This window comes from Syngnathus floridae, unplaced genomic scaffold (genome assembly GCF_059516105.1).
Source record: "Syngnathus floridae isolate MCC-2025c unplaced genomic scaffold, RoL_Sflo_1.0 HiC_scaffold_98, whole genome shotgun sequence".
Classification (NCBI taxonomy): domain Eukaryota; kingdom Metazoa; phylum Chordata; class Actinopteri; order Syngnathiformes; family Syngnathidae; genus Syngnathus; species Syngnathus floridae.
In genome coordinates this window covers 12,773-30,928 of record NW_028284126.1, presented here as the reverse complement: position 1 = coordinate 30,928, position 18,156 = coordinate 12,773, and the positions used below count along the sequence as shown (strand labels likewise).

The following is an 18,156-nucleotide window of genomic DNA, read 5'->3' as shown; positions in this document are numbered from 1 at the left end:
CATTCTGCCTGATATGTCAGACCTCAGCGCATTTCAAAGATTCAAATCTTCAGCGCCATGCACTTCAGCTCACTCCATGCTAACATTGATCAGGCGTCGAACCCGCATCATCATGCTTAAGAGGTGGCCATGCTAACCAGTGCGCCATTATGTCAACGCATAATAACTAAGTCTACTGGTCAAAACAGCGGTTACTATATGACGTCGCTACGTCGTGGTCACGTGACGCAGACAAGACGTCAATGGACGTGGGCAGAGTTAACTTGTTTAAAAGGGAGTAGGCAGAAGAAATATTTAATTTATTTAAATCTATTTTGAGTGCACACCATTATGCCAATGCATAACAACTGTAAATCTACTAAACAAAACAGCGGTTGCTATATGACATCTGCCACGTCGTGGTCACGTGACATACGTGACGTCGATGGGCGTAACTTTCGCCGGAATTCAAATCCGCGGGGAGAGTTAACTTGTTTAAAAGAGAGTGGGCAGAAGAATTATTTAATTTATTTAAATCTATTTGGTGTGTGCGCCATTATGTCAATGCATAACAACTGTAAGTCTACTAAACAAAACAGCGGTTGCTATTTGACGTCTGCCACGTCGTGGTCACGTGACGCGGACGTGACGTCGACGCCTACTTTACATCCCACCGATCACAGGACTCCTCGGCTGCATAACCGTGCCCCCTTCCCAACCAATCGGATTTGCTATACGCGAAAACGACGCCAATGGAAAGAGCTTCCGCCCAAATTTAAATCCGTGGGCGTGGCTCGCAGCAGGAAGTAGGAAAATGGCGGCGATGTTGACAAAGACACAGCGGATGGTAACATACGACTAACAAGAGAAATATTTTTATTTTCTGCTTGCAACTGGACCGTCCAGAGCGTACACGGTAAGTACAACTCATCGTTTTTAAAAAGAAGTACTTTTGTTGCCCTGAAAAGCGAGTGAGCGTGGCGTTTGTGGGGGACGTCGAATTTCGACGATTCTTTCTGGTCAACGGTTGTAAATGATTGTGTTGATTAAAAAAGAAAACTTGATGTAACTCTACTTTTAACTGCCGTTTCAGATAGATTTGGAATTGCATCACATCCAATTTTGCCTAGAGCGTACACGGTAAGTAACACTCGTTGTGTTTAAGGAGATTTACGTTTGTAATAGCAGAAGTGTAGCCGCGTTGCGTTGTACGTGTGAATGTTGGTCCGGGCGAAATGTTAATGTTTAATTTCATTCCTTTAGGTTCCACGGTGTTTGTTGGCTGCAAGTTTTCCACTGCAAGAAGAGGCTCATATCATTGACCAGGAGCGAGCTACAATGGTGAGTAGCCATAACATTTATGTTAAACACTTCCTATTTCATGTCTAACAGTACTTGATTTAACAAATAACCATAAATAAATACAGTGTGGGCACTGAAGTTAACATATGTGATTATACTGCCTAATCTGTCACCGAGTAGATTGTTGCAAAGTAATATAAGATCCAAAGTTGTAATTCAGAATAGTTTTCAAAAGAAGGCCATTAGAATTATATACAAGTCTGATTACCCTGAACAAGCTATTAATTAAATCACAAATTCTTCAATTCAAAGATTTGGTAGATTATCAGACAAATAATGTCTAACAGTAATTGATTTAACACATCACGATAAGTAGATTGAGTGTGGGCACTCTCAAGTTAACATATGTGATTATACTGCCTAATCTGTTACAGAGTATGTTGTTGCCAAGTAATGTAGAATAGATCCAAAGTAGTAATCCAGAATAGTTTTGAAGAGGCCATTAGAATGATAAACAAATCTGATTACCTTGAACATAATAACAAGCTAAGTGTTTAATATGTCCTATGAAGTCAAAATTGGGCACCATCATGTGGTGAAATTTGGAATTGCATCACATCCAATTTTGCCTGGGAACAAACAGATTACATAAATCTTAGTTTTGAATAAGCCACTCCTTCTCAAACAAGTAAACTCTGCCCATTTTGCGCAGTAGATGTTCTGTTAATATCTAGTATTTATACAAAGTCATAATTTAAATTGCTTTCAACCTTCATTCATCGGTTCAACCAACATTACTCGCTCTTATTACCAACTTGTATTGATTTAACTAAGCGTTTAATACTTCCTATCAGGTCTCAAATCGAGATTTGGCAAAATACAATTTCAGCAAATCCAATTTTGCCAGGGAACAAAAATAGATTAAATAAACTAAATAAGTCCTCTTCCCATTAAATAAATCAGAAAAGTCTGTCTTGTAACCAGTCCTCTTCAAACAAGTAAAGTCTGCCCATTTTGTGCCGTAGATTTTGTGTCTATGCCTAGTATTTAAACAAAATCATAATTTAAACGACTTCTTTCCTTCATTCACTTTGGAAATTTGGAATTGCAGCAAATCGAATTTTGGCAGGGAACAAAAATAGATCAATTAAACTAAATAAGTCTTCTTCCCATTAAATAAATTAAAAAAGTCTGTCTTGTAACCAGTCCTTTTCAAACAAGTAAAGTCTGCCCATTTTGTGCCGTCGATTTTGTGTTAATGCCTAGTATTTATACAAAATCATAATTTAAAGGACTTCATTCCTTCATTCACTTTGGAAATTTGGAATTGCAGCACATCAAATTTTGCCTGGGAAGAAAAGTAGATTAAATAAATTTAATAAGTCTTACTACTTCCCATTAAATAAATTAAATACGTCTTACTTGTTCCCACTCCTTTTCAAAACAGTAGTTTAAAACGAGGGCCCTTCACTCAATCTTTAACCTCAACCCCGCACGTTGTGTTGTATCTGTGAATGTTGGTTGTGGCCAAATGATAGTTTTCTTTCATTCGTTTAGGTTCCAAGAAAACTTGATGTAACTCTACTTTTAACTGCCGTTTCAGATAAGCGGGTATTACGTCGCAGTCAAATGCCGCGGATATGACGTAATTGCCCGAACCTCCGCCAAAATTCAAATCTGTTGGCGCGATGGCCGTGAGCCACTGAGCAGCGACGATTATCAACAGAAATATCTTTATTTTCTGCTTGCAACTGGACCGTCTAGAGCGTACACGGTAAGTAACACTCATTGTGTTTAAGGAGATTTACGTTTGTAATAGCAGAAGTGTAGCCGCGTTGCGTTGTACGTGTGAAAATTGGTCGAGGCGAAATGTTAATGTTTAATTTCATTCCTTTAGGTTCCACGGTGTTTGTTGGCTGCAAGTTTTCCACTGCAAGAAGAGGCTCGTATCATTGACCAGGAGCGAGCTACAATGGTGAGTAGCCATAACATTTATGTTAAACACTTCCTATTTCATGTCTAACAGTACTTGATTTAACAAATAACCATAAATAAATACAGTGTGGGCACTGAAGTTAACATATGTGATTATACTGCCTAATCTGTCACGGAGTAGATTGTTGCAAAGTAATATAAGATCCAAAGTTGTAATTCAGAATAGTTTTCAAAAGAAGGCCATTAGAATTATATACAAGTCTGATTACCCTGAACAAGCTATTAATTAAATCACAAATTCTTCAATTCAAAGATTTGGTAGATTATCAGACAAATAATGTCTAACAGTAATTGATTTAACACATCACGATAAGTAGATTGAGTGTGGGCACTCTCAAGTTAACATATGTGATTATACTGCCTAATCTGTTACAGAGTATGTTGTTGCCAAGTAATGTAGAATAGATCCAAAGTAGTAATCCAGAATAGTTTTGAAGAGGCCATTAGAATGATAAACAAATCTGATTACCTTGAACAGAATAACAAGCTAAGTGTTTAATATGTCCTATGAAGTCAAAATTGGGCACCATCATGTGGTGAAATTTGGAATTGCATCACATCCAATTTTGCCTGGGAACAAACAGATTACATAAATCTTAGTTTTGAATAAGCCACTCCTTCTCAAACAAGTAAACTCTGCCCATTTTGCGCAGTAGATGTTCTGTTAATATCTAGTATTTATACAAAGTCATAATTTAAATTGCTTTCAACCTTCATTCATCGGTTCAACCAACATTACTCGCTCTTATTACCAACTTGTATTGATTTAACTAAGCGTTTAATACTTCCTATCAGGTCTCAAATCGAGATTTGGCAAAATACAATTTCAGCAAATCCAATTTTGCCAGGGAACAAAAATAGATTAAATAAACTAAATAAGTCCTCTTCCCATTAAATAAATCAGAAAAGTCTGTCTTGTAACCAGTCCTCTTCAAACAAGTAAAGTCTGCCCATTTTGTGCCGTAGATTTTGTGTCTATGCCTAGTATTTAAACAAAATCATAATTTAAACGACTTCTTTCCTTCATTCACTTTGGAAATTTGGAATTGCAGCAAATCGAATTTTGGCAGGGAACAAAAATAGATCAATTAAACTAAATAAGTCTTCTTCCCATTAAATAAATTAAAAAAGTCTGTCTTGTAACCAGTCCTTTTCAAACAAGTAAAGTCTGCCCATTTTGTGCCGTCGATTTTGTGTTAATGCCTAGTATTTATACAAAATCATAATTTAAAGGACTTCATTCCTTCATTCACTTTGGAAATTTGGAATTGCAGCACATCAAATTTTGCCTGGGAAGAAAAGTAGATTAAATAAATTTAATAAGTCTTACTACTTCCCATTAAATAAATTAAATACGTCTTACTTGTTCCCACTCCTTTTCAAAACAGTAGTTTAAAACGAGGGCCCTTCACTCAATCTTTAACCCCAACCCCGCACGTTGTGTTGTATCTGTGAATGTTGGTTGTGGCCAAATGATAGTTTTCTTTCATTCGTTTAGGTTCCAAGAAAACTTGATGTAACTCTACTTTTAACTGCCGTTTCAGATAAGCGGGTATTACGTCGCAGTCATGTGCCGTGGATATGACGTAATTGCCCGAACCTCCGCCAAAATTCAAATCTGTTGGCGCGATGGCCGTGAGCCACTGAGCAGCGACGATTATCAACAGAAATATCTTTATTTTCTGCTTGCAACTGGACCGTCTAGAGCGTACACGGTAAGTAACACTCATTGTGTTTAAGGAGATTTACGTTTGTAATAGCAGAAGTGTAGCCGCGTTGCGTTGTACGTGTGAAAATTGGTCGAGGCGAAATGTTAATGTTTAATTTCATTCCTTTAGGTTCCACGGTGTTTGTTGGCTGCAAGTTTTCCACTGCAAGAAGAGGCTCGTATCATTGACCAGGAGCGAGCTACAATGGTGAGTAGCCATAACATTTATGTTAAACACTTCCTATTTCATGTCTAACAGTACTTGATTTAACAAATAACCATAAATAAATACAGTGTGGGCACTGAAGTTAACATATGTGATTATACTGCCTAATCTGTCACGGAGTAGATTGTTGCAAAGTAATATAAGATCCAAAGTTGTAATTCAGAATAGTTTTCAAAAGAAGTTCATTAGAATTATATACAAGTCTGATTACCCTGAACATAACAACAAGCTATTAATTAAATCACAAATTCTTCAATTCAAAGATTTGGTAGATTATCAGACAAATAATGTCTAACAGTAATTGATTTAACACATCACGATAAGTAGATTGAGTGTGGGCACTCTCAAGTTAACAGATATGATTATACTGCCTAATCTGTTACAGAGTATGTTGTTGCCAAGTAATGTAGAATAGATCCAAAGTAGTAATCCAGAATAGTTTTGAAGAGGCCATTAGAATAATAAACAAATCTGATTACCTTGAACATAATAACAAGCTAAGTGTTTAATATGTCCTATGAAGTCAAAATTGGGCACCATCATGTGGTGAAATTTGGAATTGCATCACATCCAATTTTGCCTGGGAACAAACAGATTAAATAAATCTTAGTTTTGAATAAGCCACTCCTTCTCAAACAAGTAAACTCTGCCCATTTCGCGCAGTAGATGTTCTGTTAATATCTAGTATTTATACAAAGTCATAATTTAAATTGCTTTCAACCTTCATTCATCGGTTCAACCAACATTACTCGCTCTTATTACCAACTTGTATTGATTTAACTAAGCGTTTAATACTTCCTATCAGGTCTCAAGGCAAGATTTGGCAAAATACAATTTCAGCAAATCCAATTTTGCCAGGGAACAAAAATAGATTAAATAAACTAAATAAGTCTTCTTCCCATTAAATAAATCAGAAAAGTCTGTCTTGTAACCAGTCCTCTTCAAACAAGTAAAGTCTGCCCATTTTGTGCCGTAGATTTTGTGTCTATGCCTAGTATTTAAACAAAATCATAATTTAAACGACTTCTTTCCTTCATTCACTTTGGAAATTTGGAATTGCAGCAAATCGAATTTTGCCAGGGAACAAAAATAGATCAATTAAACTAAATAAGTCTTCTTCCCATTAAATAAATTAAAAAAGTCTGTCTTGTAACCAGTCCTTTTCAAACAAGTAAAGTCTGCCCATTTTGTGCCGTCGATTTTGTGTTAATGCCTAGTATTTATACAAAATCATAATTTAAAGGACTTCATTCCTTCATTCACTTTGGAAATTTGGAATTGCAGCACATCAAATTTTGCCTGGGAAGAAAAGTAGATTAAATAAATTTAATAAGTCTTACTACTTCCCATTAAATAAATTAAATACGTCTTACTTGTTCCCACTCCTTTACAAAAAAGTAGTTTAAAACGAGGTCCCTTCACTCAACCTTTAACCCTATTTATTCACCTTCTAGGCTAAGTGTTAAAGGCTAAGTGTTAAAGGCTAAGTGTTAAAGGCTAAGTGTTAGAGGCTAAGTGCCAGAGGCTAGGCGCCAGAGGCGAGTTTTTGTGGGCTGAAGTTTTAGTGGGGTTAGTGTGAATACAATCCAAAATAATACAACAGAATACAATACAATAGAATATAATACATAGATTAAATTCAATAGCTCTTACTACTTCCCATTAAATAAATTAAATACGTCTTACTTGTTCCCAATCCTTTTCAAAAAAGTAGTTTAAAACGAGGGCCCTTCACTCAACCTTTAACCTCAACCCCGCACGTCACATTGTGTTGTATCTGTGAATGTTGGTTGTGGCCAAATGATAGTTTTCTTTCATTCGTTTAGGTTCCACGGTGTTTGTTGGCTATGTTTTCCACTGTCAGAAGGATGAAAATACAAAGTACAACGCTTGGACGTGGGCGAAGACGTCACCGGTGAGTCCTTCCTTCCTATTTATTTACCTTCTAGATGCTAGAGGCTAAGTGTTAGAGGCTAAGTGTTAGAGGCTAAGTGTTAAACACAATACGAACAACACAACGATACTGCACTGAACAACACGATACCGCACTGAGAAACACGATACCGCACTGAACAACACGATACCGCACTGAACAACACCATGCCGCACTGAACACCATGCCACACTGAACAACACCATCCCGCACTGAACAACACCATGCCGCACTAAACAACACCATGCCGCACTGAACAACACCATGCCTCACTGAACGACACCATGCCGCACTGAAAGACACCATGCCGCACTGAACGACACCATGCCGCACTGAAAGACACCATCCCGCACTGAACACCATGCCGCACTGAACAACACCATCCTGCACTGAACAACACCATCCCGCACTGAACAACACCATGCCGCACTGAACAACATTATGCCGCACTGAACATTATGCCGCACTGAACAACACCATGCCGCACTGAACAACACCATGCCGCACTGAACAACATTATGCCGCACTGAACAACACCATGCCGCACTGAACAACACCATGCCGCACTGAACAACACCATGCCGCACTGAACAACATTATGCCGCACTGAACAACACCATGCCGCACTGAACAACACCATCCTGCACTGAACAACACCATTCCGCATTGAACACCATGCCGCACTGAACAACACCATCCCGCACTGAACAACACCATCCCGCACTGAACAACACCATGCCGCACTGAACAACATTATGCCGCACTGAACAACATTATGCCGCACTGAACAACACCATGCCGCACTGAACAACACCATGCCGCACTGAACAACACCATGCCGCACTGAACAACATTATAACGCACTGAACAACACCATCCCGCACTGAACAACACCATGCCGCACTAAACAACATTATGCCGCACTGAACAACATTATGCCGAAATGAACAACACCATAACGCAATGAACAACACCATGCCGCACTGAACAACACCATCCTGCACTGAACAACACCATCCCGCACTGAACAACACCATGCCGCACTGAACAACACCATGCCGCACTGAACAACACCATGCCGCAATGAACAACACCATCCCGCACTGAACAACATTATGCCGCACTGAACAACATTATGCCGCACTGAACAACATTATGCCGCACTGAACAACACCATGCCGCACTGAACAACACCATCCTGCACTGAACAACACCATCCCGCACTGAACAACACCATGCCGCACTGAACAACATTATGGCGCACTGAACAACATTATGCCGCACTGAACAACACCATGCCGCACTGAACAACACCATGCCGCACTGAACAACACCATGCCGCAATGAACAACACCATCCCGCACTGAACAACACCATGCCGCACTGAGCAACACCATGCCGCACTGAACAACACCATGCCGCACTGAACAACACCATGCCGCACTGAACAACATTATGCCGCACTGAAAAACACCATGCCGCACTGAACAACACCATCCCGCACTGAACAACACCATGCCGCATTGAACAACACCATGCCGCACTGAACAACACCATGCTGCACTGAACAACATTATGCTGCACTGAACAACACGATCCTGCATTGAACAACACCATGCCGCACTGAACAACACCATCCTGCACTGAACAACACCATCCTGCACTGAACAACACCACCCCGCACTGAACAACACGATCCCGCATTGAACAACACCATCCCGCACTGAACAACACCATGCCGCACTGAACAACACCATTCCGCACTGAACAACACCATGCCGCACTGAACAACACCATGCCGCACTGAACAACACCATGCCGCACTGAACAACACCATGCCGCACTGAACAACATTATGCCGCACTGAACAACACCATGCCGCACTGAACAACACCATCCCGCACTGAACAACACCATGCCGCATTGAACAACACCATGCCGCACTGAACAACACCATCCTGCACTGAACAACACCATCCCGCACTAAACAACACCATGCCGCACTGAACAACATTATGGCGCACTGGACAACATTATGCCGCACTGAACAACACCATGCCGCACTGAACAACACCATGCCGCACTGAACAACACCATGCCGCACTGAACAACACCATGCCGCACTGAACAACACTATGCCGCACTGAACAACACCATGCCGCACTGAACAACACCATGCCGCACTGAACAACACGATCCCGCATCGAACAACACCATCCTGCACTGAACAACACCATGCCGCACTGAACAACACCATGCCGCACTGAACAACACCATGCCGCACTGAACAACATTATGCCGCACTGAACAACATTATGCCGCACTAAACAACATTATGTCGCACTGAACAACACCATGCCGCACTGAACAACACCATGCTGCACTGAACAACATTATGCCGCACTGAACAACACGATCCCGCATTGAACAACACCATCCCGCAGTGAACAACACCATGCCGCATTGAACAACACCATGCCGCACTGAACAACACCATGCTGCACTGAACAACATTATGCTGCACTGAACAACACGATCCTGCATTGAACAACACCATGCCGCACTGAACAACACCATCCTGCACTGAACAACACCATGCCGCACTGAACAACACCATGCCGCACTGAACAACATTATGCCGCACTGAAAAACACCATGCCGCACTGAACAACACCATCCCGCACTGAACAACACCATGCCGCATTGAACAACACCATGCCGCACTGAACAACACCATGCTGTACTGAACAACATTATGCTGCACTGAACAACACGATCCTGCATTGAACAACACCATGCCGCACTGAACAACACCATCCTGCACTGAACAACACCATCCTGCACTGAACAACACCACCCCGCACTGAACAACACGATCCCGCATTGAACAACACCATCCCGCACTGAACAACACCATGCCGCACTGAACAACACCATTCCGCACTGAACAACACCATGCCGCACTGAACAACACCATGCCGCACTGAACAACATTATGCCGCACTGAACAACACCATCCCGCACTGAACAACATTATGCCGCACTGAACAACATTATGCCGCACTGAACAACACCATGCCGCACTGAACAACACCATGCCGCACTGAACAACACCATCCTGCACTGAACAACACCATCCCGCACTGAACAACACCATGCCGCACTGAACAACATTATGGCGCACTGAACAACATTATGCCGCACTGAACAACACCATGCCGCACTGAACAACACCATGCCGCAATGAACAACACCATGCCGCAATGAACAACACCATCCCGCACTGAACAACACCATGCCGCACTGAGCAACACCATGCCGCACTGAACAACACCATCCTGCACTGAACAACACCATGCCGCACTGAACAACACCATTCCGCACTGAACAACACCATGCCGCACTGAACAACATTACGCTGCACTGAACAACACCATGCCGCACTGAACAACACCATGCCGCACTGAACAACACCATGCCGCATTGAACAACACCATGCAGCATTGAACAACACCATGCCGCACTGAACAACACCATCCTGCACTGAACAACACCATGCCGCATTGAACAACACCATGCCGCACTGAACAACACCATCCTGCACTGAACAACACCATCCCGCACTGAACAACACCATCCCGCATTGAACAACACCATCCTGCACTGAACAACACCATGCCGCACTGAACAACACCATGCCGCACTGAACAACACCATTCCGCACTGAACAACACCATGCCGCACTGAACAACACCATCCCGCACTGAACAACACCATCCCGCACTGAACAACACCATCCTGCACTGAACAACACCATCCTGCACTGAACAACACCATCCTGCACTGAACAACACCATGCCGCACTGAACAACACCATGCCGCACTGAACAACACCATGCCGCACTGAACAACACCATGCCGCACTGAACAACATTATGCCGCACTGAACAACATTATGTCGCACTGAACAACACCATGCCGCACTGAACAACACCATGCCGCACTGAACAACATTATGCCGCACTGAAAAACACCATGCCGCACTGAACAACACCATCCCGCACTGAACAACACCATGCCGCATTGAACAACACCATGCCGCACTGAACAACACCATGCTGCACTGAACAACATTATGCTGCACTGAACAACACGATCCTGCACTGAACAACACCATGCTGCACTGAACAACATTATGCTGCACTGAACAACACGATCCTGCATTGAACAACACCATGCCGCACTGAACAACACCATCCTGCACTGAACAACACCATCCTGCACTGAACAACACCACCCCGCACTGAACAACACGATCCCGCATTGAACACCATCCCGCACTGAACAACACCATGCCGCACTGAACAACACCATTCCGCACTGAACAACACCATGCCGCACTGAACAACACCATGCCGCACTGAACAACACCATGCCGCACTGAACAACACCATGCCGCACTGAACAACATTATGCCGCACTGAACAACACCATGCCGCACTGAACAACACCATCCCGCACTGAACAACACCATGCCGCATTGAACAACACCATGCCGCACTGAACAACACCATCCTGCACTGAACAACACCATCCCGCACTAAACAACACCATGCCGCACTGAACAACATTATGGCGCACTGGACAACATTATGCCGCACTGAACAACACCATGCCGCACTGAACAACACCATGCCGCACTGAACAACACCATGCCGCACTGAACAACACCATGCCGCACTGAACAACATTATGCCGCACTGAACAACACCATGCCGCACTGAACAACACCATGCCGCACTGAACAACACGATCCCGCATTGAACAACACCATCCTGCACTGAACAACACCATGCCGCACTGAACAACACCATGCCGCACTGAACAACACCATTCCGCACTGAACAACACCATGCCGCACTGAACGACACCATCCTGCACTGAACAACACCATCCCGCACTGAACAACACCATGCCGCATTAAACAACACCATGCCGCACTGAACAACACCATCCTGCACTGAACAACACCATGCCGCACTGAACAACACCATGCCGCACTGAACAACACCATGCCGCACTGAACAACATTATGCCGCACTGAACAACATTATGCCGCACTAAACAACATTATGTCGCACTGAACAACACCATGCCGCACTGAACAACACCATGCTGCACTGAACAACATTATGCCGCACTGAACAACACGATCCCGCATTGAACAACACCATCCCGCAGTGAACAACACCATGCCGCATTGAACAACACCATGCCGCACTGAACAACACCATGCTGCACTGAACAATATTATGCTGCACTGAACAACACGATCCTGCATTGAACAACACCATGCCGCACTGAACAACACCATCCTGCACTGAACAACACCATGCCGCACTGAACAACACCATGCCGCACTGAACAACATTATGCCGCACTGAAAAACACCATGCCGCACTGAACAACACCATCCCGCACTGAACAACACCATGCCGCATTGAACAACACCATGCCGCACTGAACAACACCATGCTGCACTGAACAACATTATGCTGCACTGAACAACACGATCCTGCATTGAACAACACCATGCCGCACTGAACAACACCATCCTGCACTGAACAACACCATCCTGCACTGAACAACACCACCCCGCACTGAACAACACGATCCCGCATTGAACAACAACATCCCGCACTGAACAACACCATGCCGCACTGAACAACACCATTCCGCACTGAACAACACCATGCCGCACTGAACAACAACATCCCGCACTGAACAACACCATCCCGCACTAAACAACACCATGCCGCACTGAACAACATTATGGCGCACTGGACAACATTATGCCGCACTGAACAACACCATGCCGCACTGAACAACACCATGCCGCACTGAACAACACCATGCCGCACTGAACAACACCATGCCGCACTGAACAACATTATGCCGCACTGAACAACACCATGCCGCACTGAACAACACCATGCCGCAATGAACAACACCATCCCGCACTGAACAACACCATGCCGCATTGAACAACACCATGCCGCACTGAACAACACCATCCCGCACTGAACAACACCACCCCGCACTGAACAACACGATCCCGCATTGAACAACACCATCCCGGACTGAACAACACCATGCCGCACTGAACAACACCATTCCGCACTGAACAACACCATGCCGCACTGAACAACACCATGCCGCACTGAACAACACCATGCCGCACTGAACAACACCATGCCGCACTGAACAACACCATGCCGCAATGAACAACACCATCCCGCACTGAACAACACCATGCCGCACTAAACAACATTATGTCGCACTGAACAACACCATCCCGCACTGAACAACACCACCCCGCACTGAACAACACGATCCCGCATTGAACAACACCATCCCGGACTGAACAACACCATGCCGCACTGAACAACACCATTCCGCACTGAACAACACCATGCCGCACTGAACAACACCATGCCGCACTGAACAACACCATGCCGCACTGAACAACATTATGCCGCACTGAACAACACCATGCCGCACTGAACAACACCATCCCGCACTGAACAACACCATGCCGCATTGAACAACACCATGCCGCACTGAACAACACCATCCTGCACTGAACAACACCATCCCGCACTGAACAACACCATGCCGCACTGAACAACATTATGGCGCACTGAACAACATTATGCCGCACTGAACAACACCATGCCGCACTGAACAACACCATGCCGCACTGAACAACACCATGCCGCACTGAACAACATTATGCCGCACTGAACAACATTATGCCGCACTGAACAACACCATGCCGCACTGAACAACACCATGCCGCACTGAACAACACCATGCCGCACTGAACAACACGACGTCGCACTGAACAACACGACGCCGCACAGAACAACACGACGCCGCACAGAATAACACAATACCGCACAGAACAACACAATACCGCACAAACAGTTTTAGATAATATTACGTCGCAGTCATGTGACGCGGACATGACGTCAATAGGCGGAACTCACGGCAAAATTATAATCCGTGGGCGTGGCTTGCAACAGGAAGTAGGAAAGCGGCAGTTCTGGCAAACAAGACACAGCTGTTAGTAACACGATGACTAACAAGGCAAATATTTTTGTTTTCAGCTTGCAACTTGACCGTCTAGAGCGTTCAAGGTAATTACAACTGTTTTTTTTTAGCCCTGAAAAGCAAGGGAGTGTGGCGTTTGGGAGGAATGTCGAACTCGGCGTCTGCTTCCAGCCACAGACGCCAAATTTCGACGATTATTTCGACTGGTCAACGGTTGTAAATTATTGCGTTGACTAAAAACTTTATTTAACTCTACTCTTAACTTTGCCGTTTCAGATATACGGGTATTACACCGCGGAAATGACGTCAATAGGCTGAACTCTCGCCAAAATTCAAATCTGTGGGCGCAATGGCCTTGAGCGAGACACCGGATACAAACACGACGATTATCAACAGAAATATCTTTATTTTCCGCTTGCAAGTGGACCGTCTAGAGCGTACACGGTAAGTACAACTCATTGTGTTTAAAAAGATTTACGTTTGTGTAGTTTGCGTTGCGTTGTATCTGTGAATGTTGGTTGAGGCTAAATGTTAATGTTTAATTTCATTCCTTTAGGTTCCACGGTGTTTGTTGGCTGTATGTTTTCCACTGCAAGAAGAGGCTCGTATCATTGACCAGCAGGAGCTACAATGGTGAGTACCCCTTTCGTCTTCCATTTATGTTAAACACTTCCTATTTCATGTCTAACAGTACTCGATTTAACAAATAACCATAAATAAATACAGTGTGGGCAGTCACGTTAACATATGTGATTATCCTGCCTAATATGTTTATCACAAATATGTCACTAATCACTAATATGTTTATTTGTTTATCACAACACCTTTGGACCTTCAGCAATCGATTATTTACCTTCATCTACATAGAGACAGAACGATGGTGTCTTAAACATCTCATTCATTTCACCAAATAACTTCACGCAGGTGGATAACGGCCGTCTCGGTCACGCTATGTTGCGTGATGCAGTTTTGAAGAACCAAATGCATTTATTCAATGAATAAGTCAAGCTAGTTCTATGTTTATGATGTTGTAAGTTACGGTACCGATTGAAGTTGAGTTCGAAGCCAGTGGAAAACAGCGCTGCGTTTGTGCTCTCCAGGTACAAATGTTGTGATCTCTGACTGACGACCGGGCGAGACTCGAGTAAGAGATGTCCAAACGAGCTCCGGCAGGGCGGGCCAAGGCGGAGCGAACGGACGCCCTTCAGGCCGCCAATGACGAGCTGAGAACCAAACTGATGGACGTCCAGTTAGAACTTCAGCAGGAGAAGAACAAGGTGAAAACCTCAACAGACAGACACTGCCTGCCTCCCTGCCTGCCTCCCTGCCTGCCTCCCTGCCTGCCTCCCTCCCTCCCTCCCAGTTTTCCCGATGTAGATTAGACATGCGTGTGCCATGACTGTGTCAGCCTACATCAACAAATGCACCGAGGACGTCAGCACCACTAAGAATATCATCACCCGGGGCAACCAACGACCCTGGATGACTGAGGAGGTACGTCAAACGCTACGAGCGCGGAACTCTGCCTTCAAGTCTGGCGACAAGGAGACACTGAGGACAGCGAGAGCCAACTTGAACCGTGCCATCAGGATAGCGAAGCGAGACCGCAGTAGAAAATTTCAGGATCGTTTCCACGACGTCAAAAACATCAGGAGTATGTGGCAAGGCATACGGGCGATTACAGACTACAACTCACCCTCCCCCCCCCCCGGTGGGTGTAGTTGATGCTGACTTTCTAAATGGTCTAAATAACTTCTTTGGGAGGTTCGAGGCACTAAACGGCACTCCAGCAGTTAAAACTGTCCCCCATCAGGAAGAGGAGGTACTCTGCCTTGACTCCGCCGATGTGTTGAAGACCCTGAGGAGAGTCAACCCCTGTAAGGCCCCTGGCCCCGACAACATTCCTGGGCGTGTGTTCAGGGAATGTGCAAGTCATCTGGCTGGGGTCATCACAGACATTTTTAACACCTCGCTGGGCCAAGCCACAGTGCCGGCGTGCTTTAAGACTGCCTCCATCATTCCGGTGCCGAAGAAACCTCAAATCACCTCATTTAATGATTACCGGCCTGTTGCACTGACTCCGGTTATGATGAAGTGCTTCGAAAGGCTGCTTAAAGGTCACATCGTTTCCAGACTCCCCCTATTATTTGACCCGTTCCAGTTTGCCGACCGGCAAAACCGCTCCACTCAGGACGCCATCTCCTCCGTTCTTCACCTGAGCCTGGCTCACCTGGAGGAGAAGAACACCCATGTGCGGAGGCTGTTCCTGGACTTCAGCTCAGCGTTTAACACCATCATCCCACAGCATCTGGTAGGAAAATTGGAACACCTGGGCTTCAACACCCCCCTTCGCAACTGGCTGCTAGACTTCCTCACCAACAGACCTCAGTCAGTCCGGGTCGGACAGAACACCTCTGATGTCATCACCCTCAGCACAGGCTCCCTTCAGGGCTGCGTCCTGAGCCCCCTGCTGTGCACCCTGATGACACACGACTGCGTCCTCAGGTTCACCACCAATCACATCGTGAAGTCAGCAGACGACACAACGGTGGTGGGGCTCATCAGAGACAACAACGACCTGGACTACAGAGAGGAGGTGGAGCAGCTGGTGGGCTGGTGCAGAGAAAACAGCCTGATCCTGAATGAGGAGAAGATGAAGGAGATCATCGTCGACTTCAGGAAAAAACAGCCTCACCACGCTCCACTGATCATCAACAGCTCAGCTGTGGAGGTGGTCAGCACCACCAAATTCCTGGGGGTCCACATCACAGAAGACCTCACCTGGACTATGAACACTACGGCACTGGTCAAGAGGGCACAGAAGCGCTTGTACTTCCTGCGGAGGATGAGGAGAGCCCACCTGCCCCCACCCATCATGAGGACGTTCTACAGGAGCACCATAGAGAGCATTCTGACAAGCTGTCTCTCTGTGTGGTGTGGAGGCTGCACCGCCTCCGATTGGAAGAACGTGAGGAGAGTGGTGAGGACAGCAGAGAGGATCATAGGGGCTCCTCTTCCCTCCATTCAGGACATTTCATCTCAGCGCTGCATGTCCCGTGCCCGTAACATCATCAATGACCCATCACACCCCCACCATGGACTGTTCTCCCTGCTGCCCTCTGGGAAGAGGTTTGCAGCATCCGCTGCAGGTCCACCAGGTTCTGCAACAGCTTTTTCCCTGCTGTCATCAGACTGTTGAACACTAGAACTGTTGAGCTCTAAACTGAACTCTGCATCACACATTCACAGAACTGTACTTTATGACACTACGGACCTCTATCTTGCACTATCTCGCACTACCAACTTTACTGAACTTGTATAAACCCTTTAAATAGAAGTTTAATACATGGTTTAGCATTCCTCTGCACACTCTTGAATACTGTTTTGCCTACTTGCACTATTGCATAATTATCACTGCTGCACTTTATACTTATTTTTAATATATATATATATATATATATAGTATATATGTATATATATATATTTTCATAGGATATGTTACTTCTATTCAACTGCAATATCACTACTTTGTTGTAAGACGTATGCAACGGAATTTCGTTTTGTATGCACCATGTGCAGACAAGATGACAATAAAGTTTGTCTAAGTCTAAGTCATGTCAGGTCAGCTGTCTGGAGAGAGAGAGAAGTCAGGACCTGCGGGCGGAGCACCACCGTGCCACCGCCGCCATGACGGAACTCAAAAGCAAACTCCATGAGGAGAAGCAGAAAGAGTTAGCCATTACCAGGGAGACATTACTGCGGCAGCATGAAATGGAGCTGATGAGAGTGATCAAAATCAAAGATGGAGAGATCCAGCGACTGAATGCCTTGGTCCTCAGCCTGAGGGACGGCTCCATGGACAAGGTGATCCGCTCTATCCGTGTCTGACTATCCGCACGC

At 44.8% G+C, this 18,156-nt stretch overlaps 1 protein-coding gene across 2 annotated transcripts; it reads left to right on the top strand.

Annotated features, from left to right (window-relative positions):
* Window positions 1–744: 744 nt before the first annotated feature.
* LOC148377715 (uncharacterized) lies at window positions 745–16,402 on the top strand. 2 transcript variants are annotated; one of them, XM_088368156.1, is made up of 12 exons: window positions 745–895; window positions 1,073–1,119; window positions 1,243–1,320; window positions 2,885–3,055; window positions 3,179–3,256; window positions 4,821–4,991; window positions 5,115–5,192; window positions 7,037–7,125; window positions 14,313–14,342; window positions 14,533–14,700; window positions 14,813–14,889; window positions 15,357–16,402. In XM_088368156.1, exons 3-10 carry the CDS (start codon window positions 1,318–1,320, stop codon window positions 14,558–14,560), a joined length of 648 nt encoding a protein of 215 aa, XP_088224282.1. In that variant the 5' UTR covers window positions 745–895; window positions 1,073–1,119; window positions 1,243–1,317; the 3' UTR covers window positions 14,561–14,700; window positions 14,813–14,889; window positions 15,357–16,402. The 2 variants fall into 2 exon arrangements, with proteins under 2 accessions (XP_088224282.1, XP_088224283.1); XM_088368157.1 differs by having other exon boundaries at window positions 746–895; window positions 1,077–1,119.
* Window positions 16,403–18,156: the final 1,754 nt, after the last annotated feature.

What these genes read in the sequence shown, in the direction of transcription:
- LOC148377715 (XM_088368156.1), top strand. An exon ending in ACCAGGAGCGAGCTACAATG is followed by an intron (nt 3,257 to 4,820) that starts GTGAGTAGCCAT and finishes CTGCCGTTTCAG; the next exon opens with ATAAGCGGGTATTACGTCGC. An exon ending in GACCGTCTAGAGCGTACACG is followed by an intron (nt 4,992 to 5,114) that starts GTAAGTAACACT and finishes TCATTCCTTTAG; the next exon opens with GTTCCACGGTGTTTGTTGGC.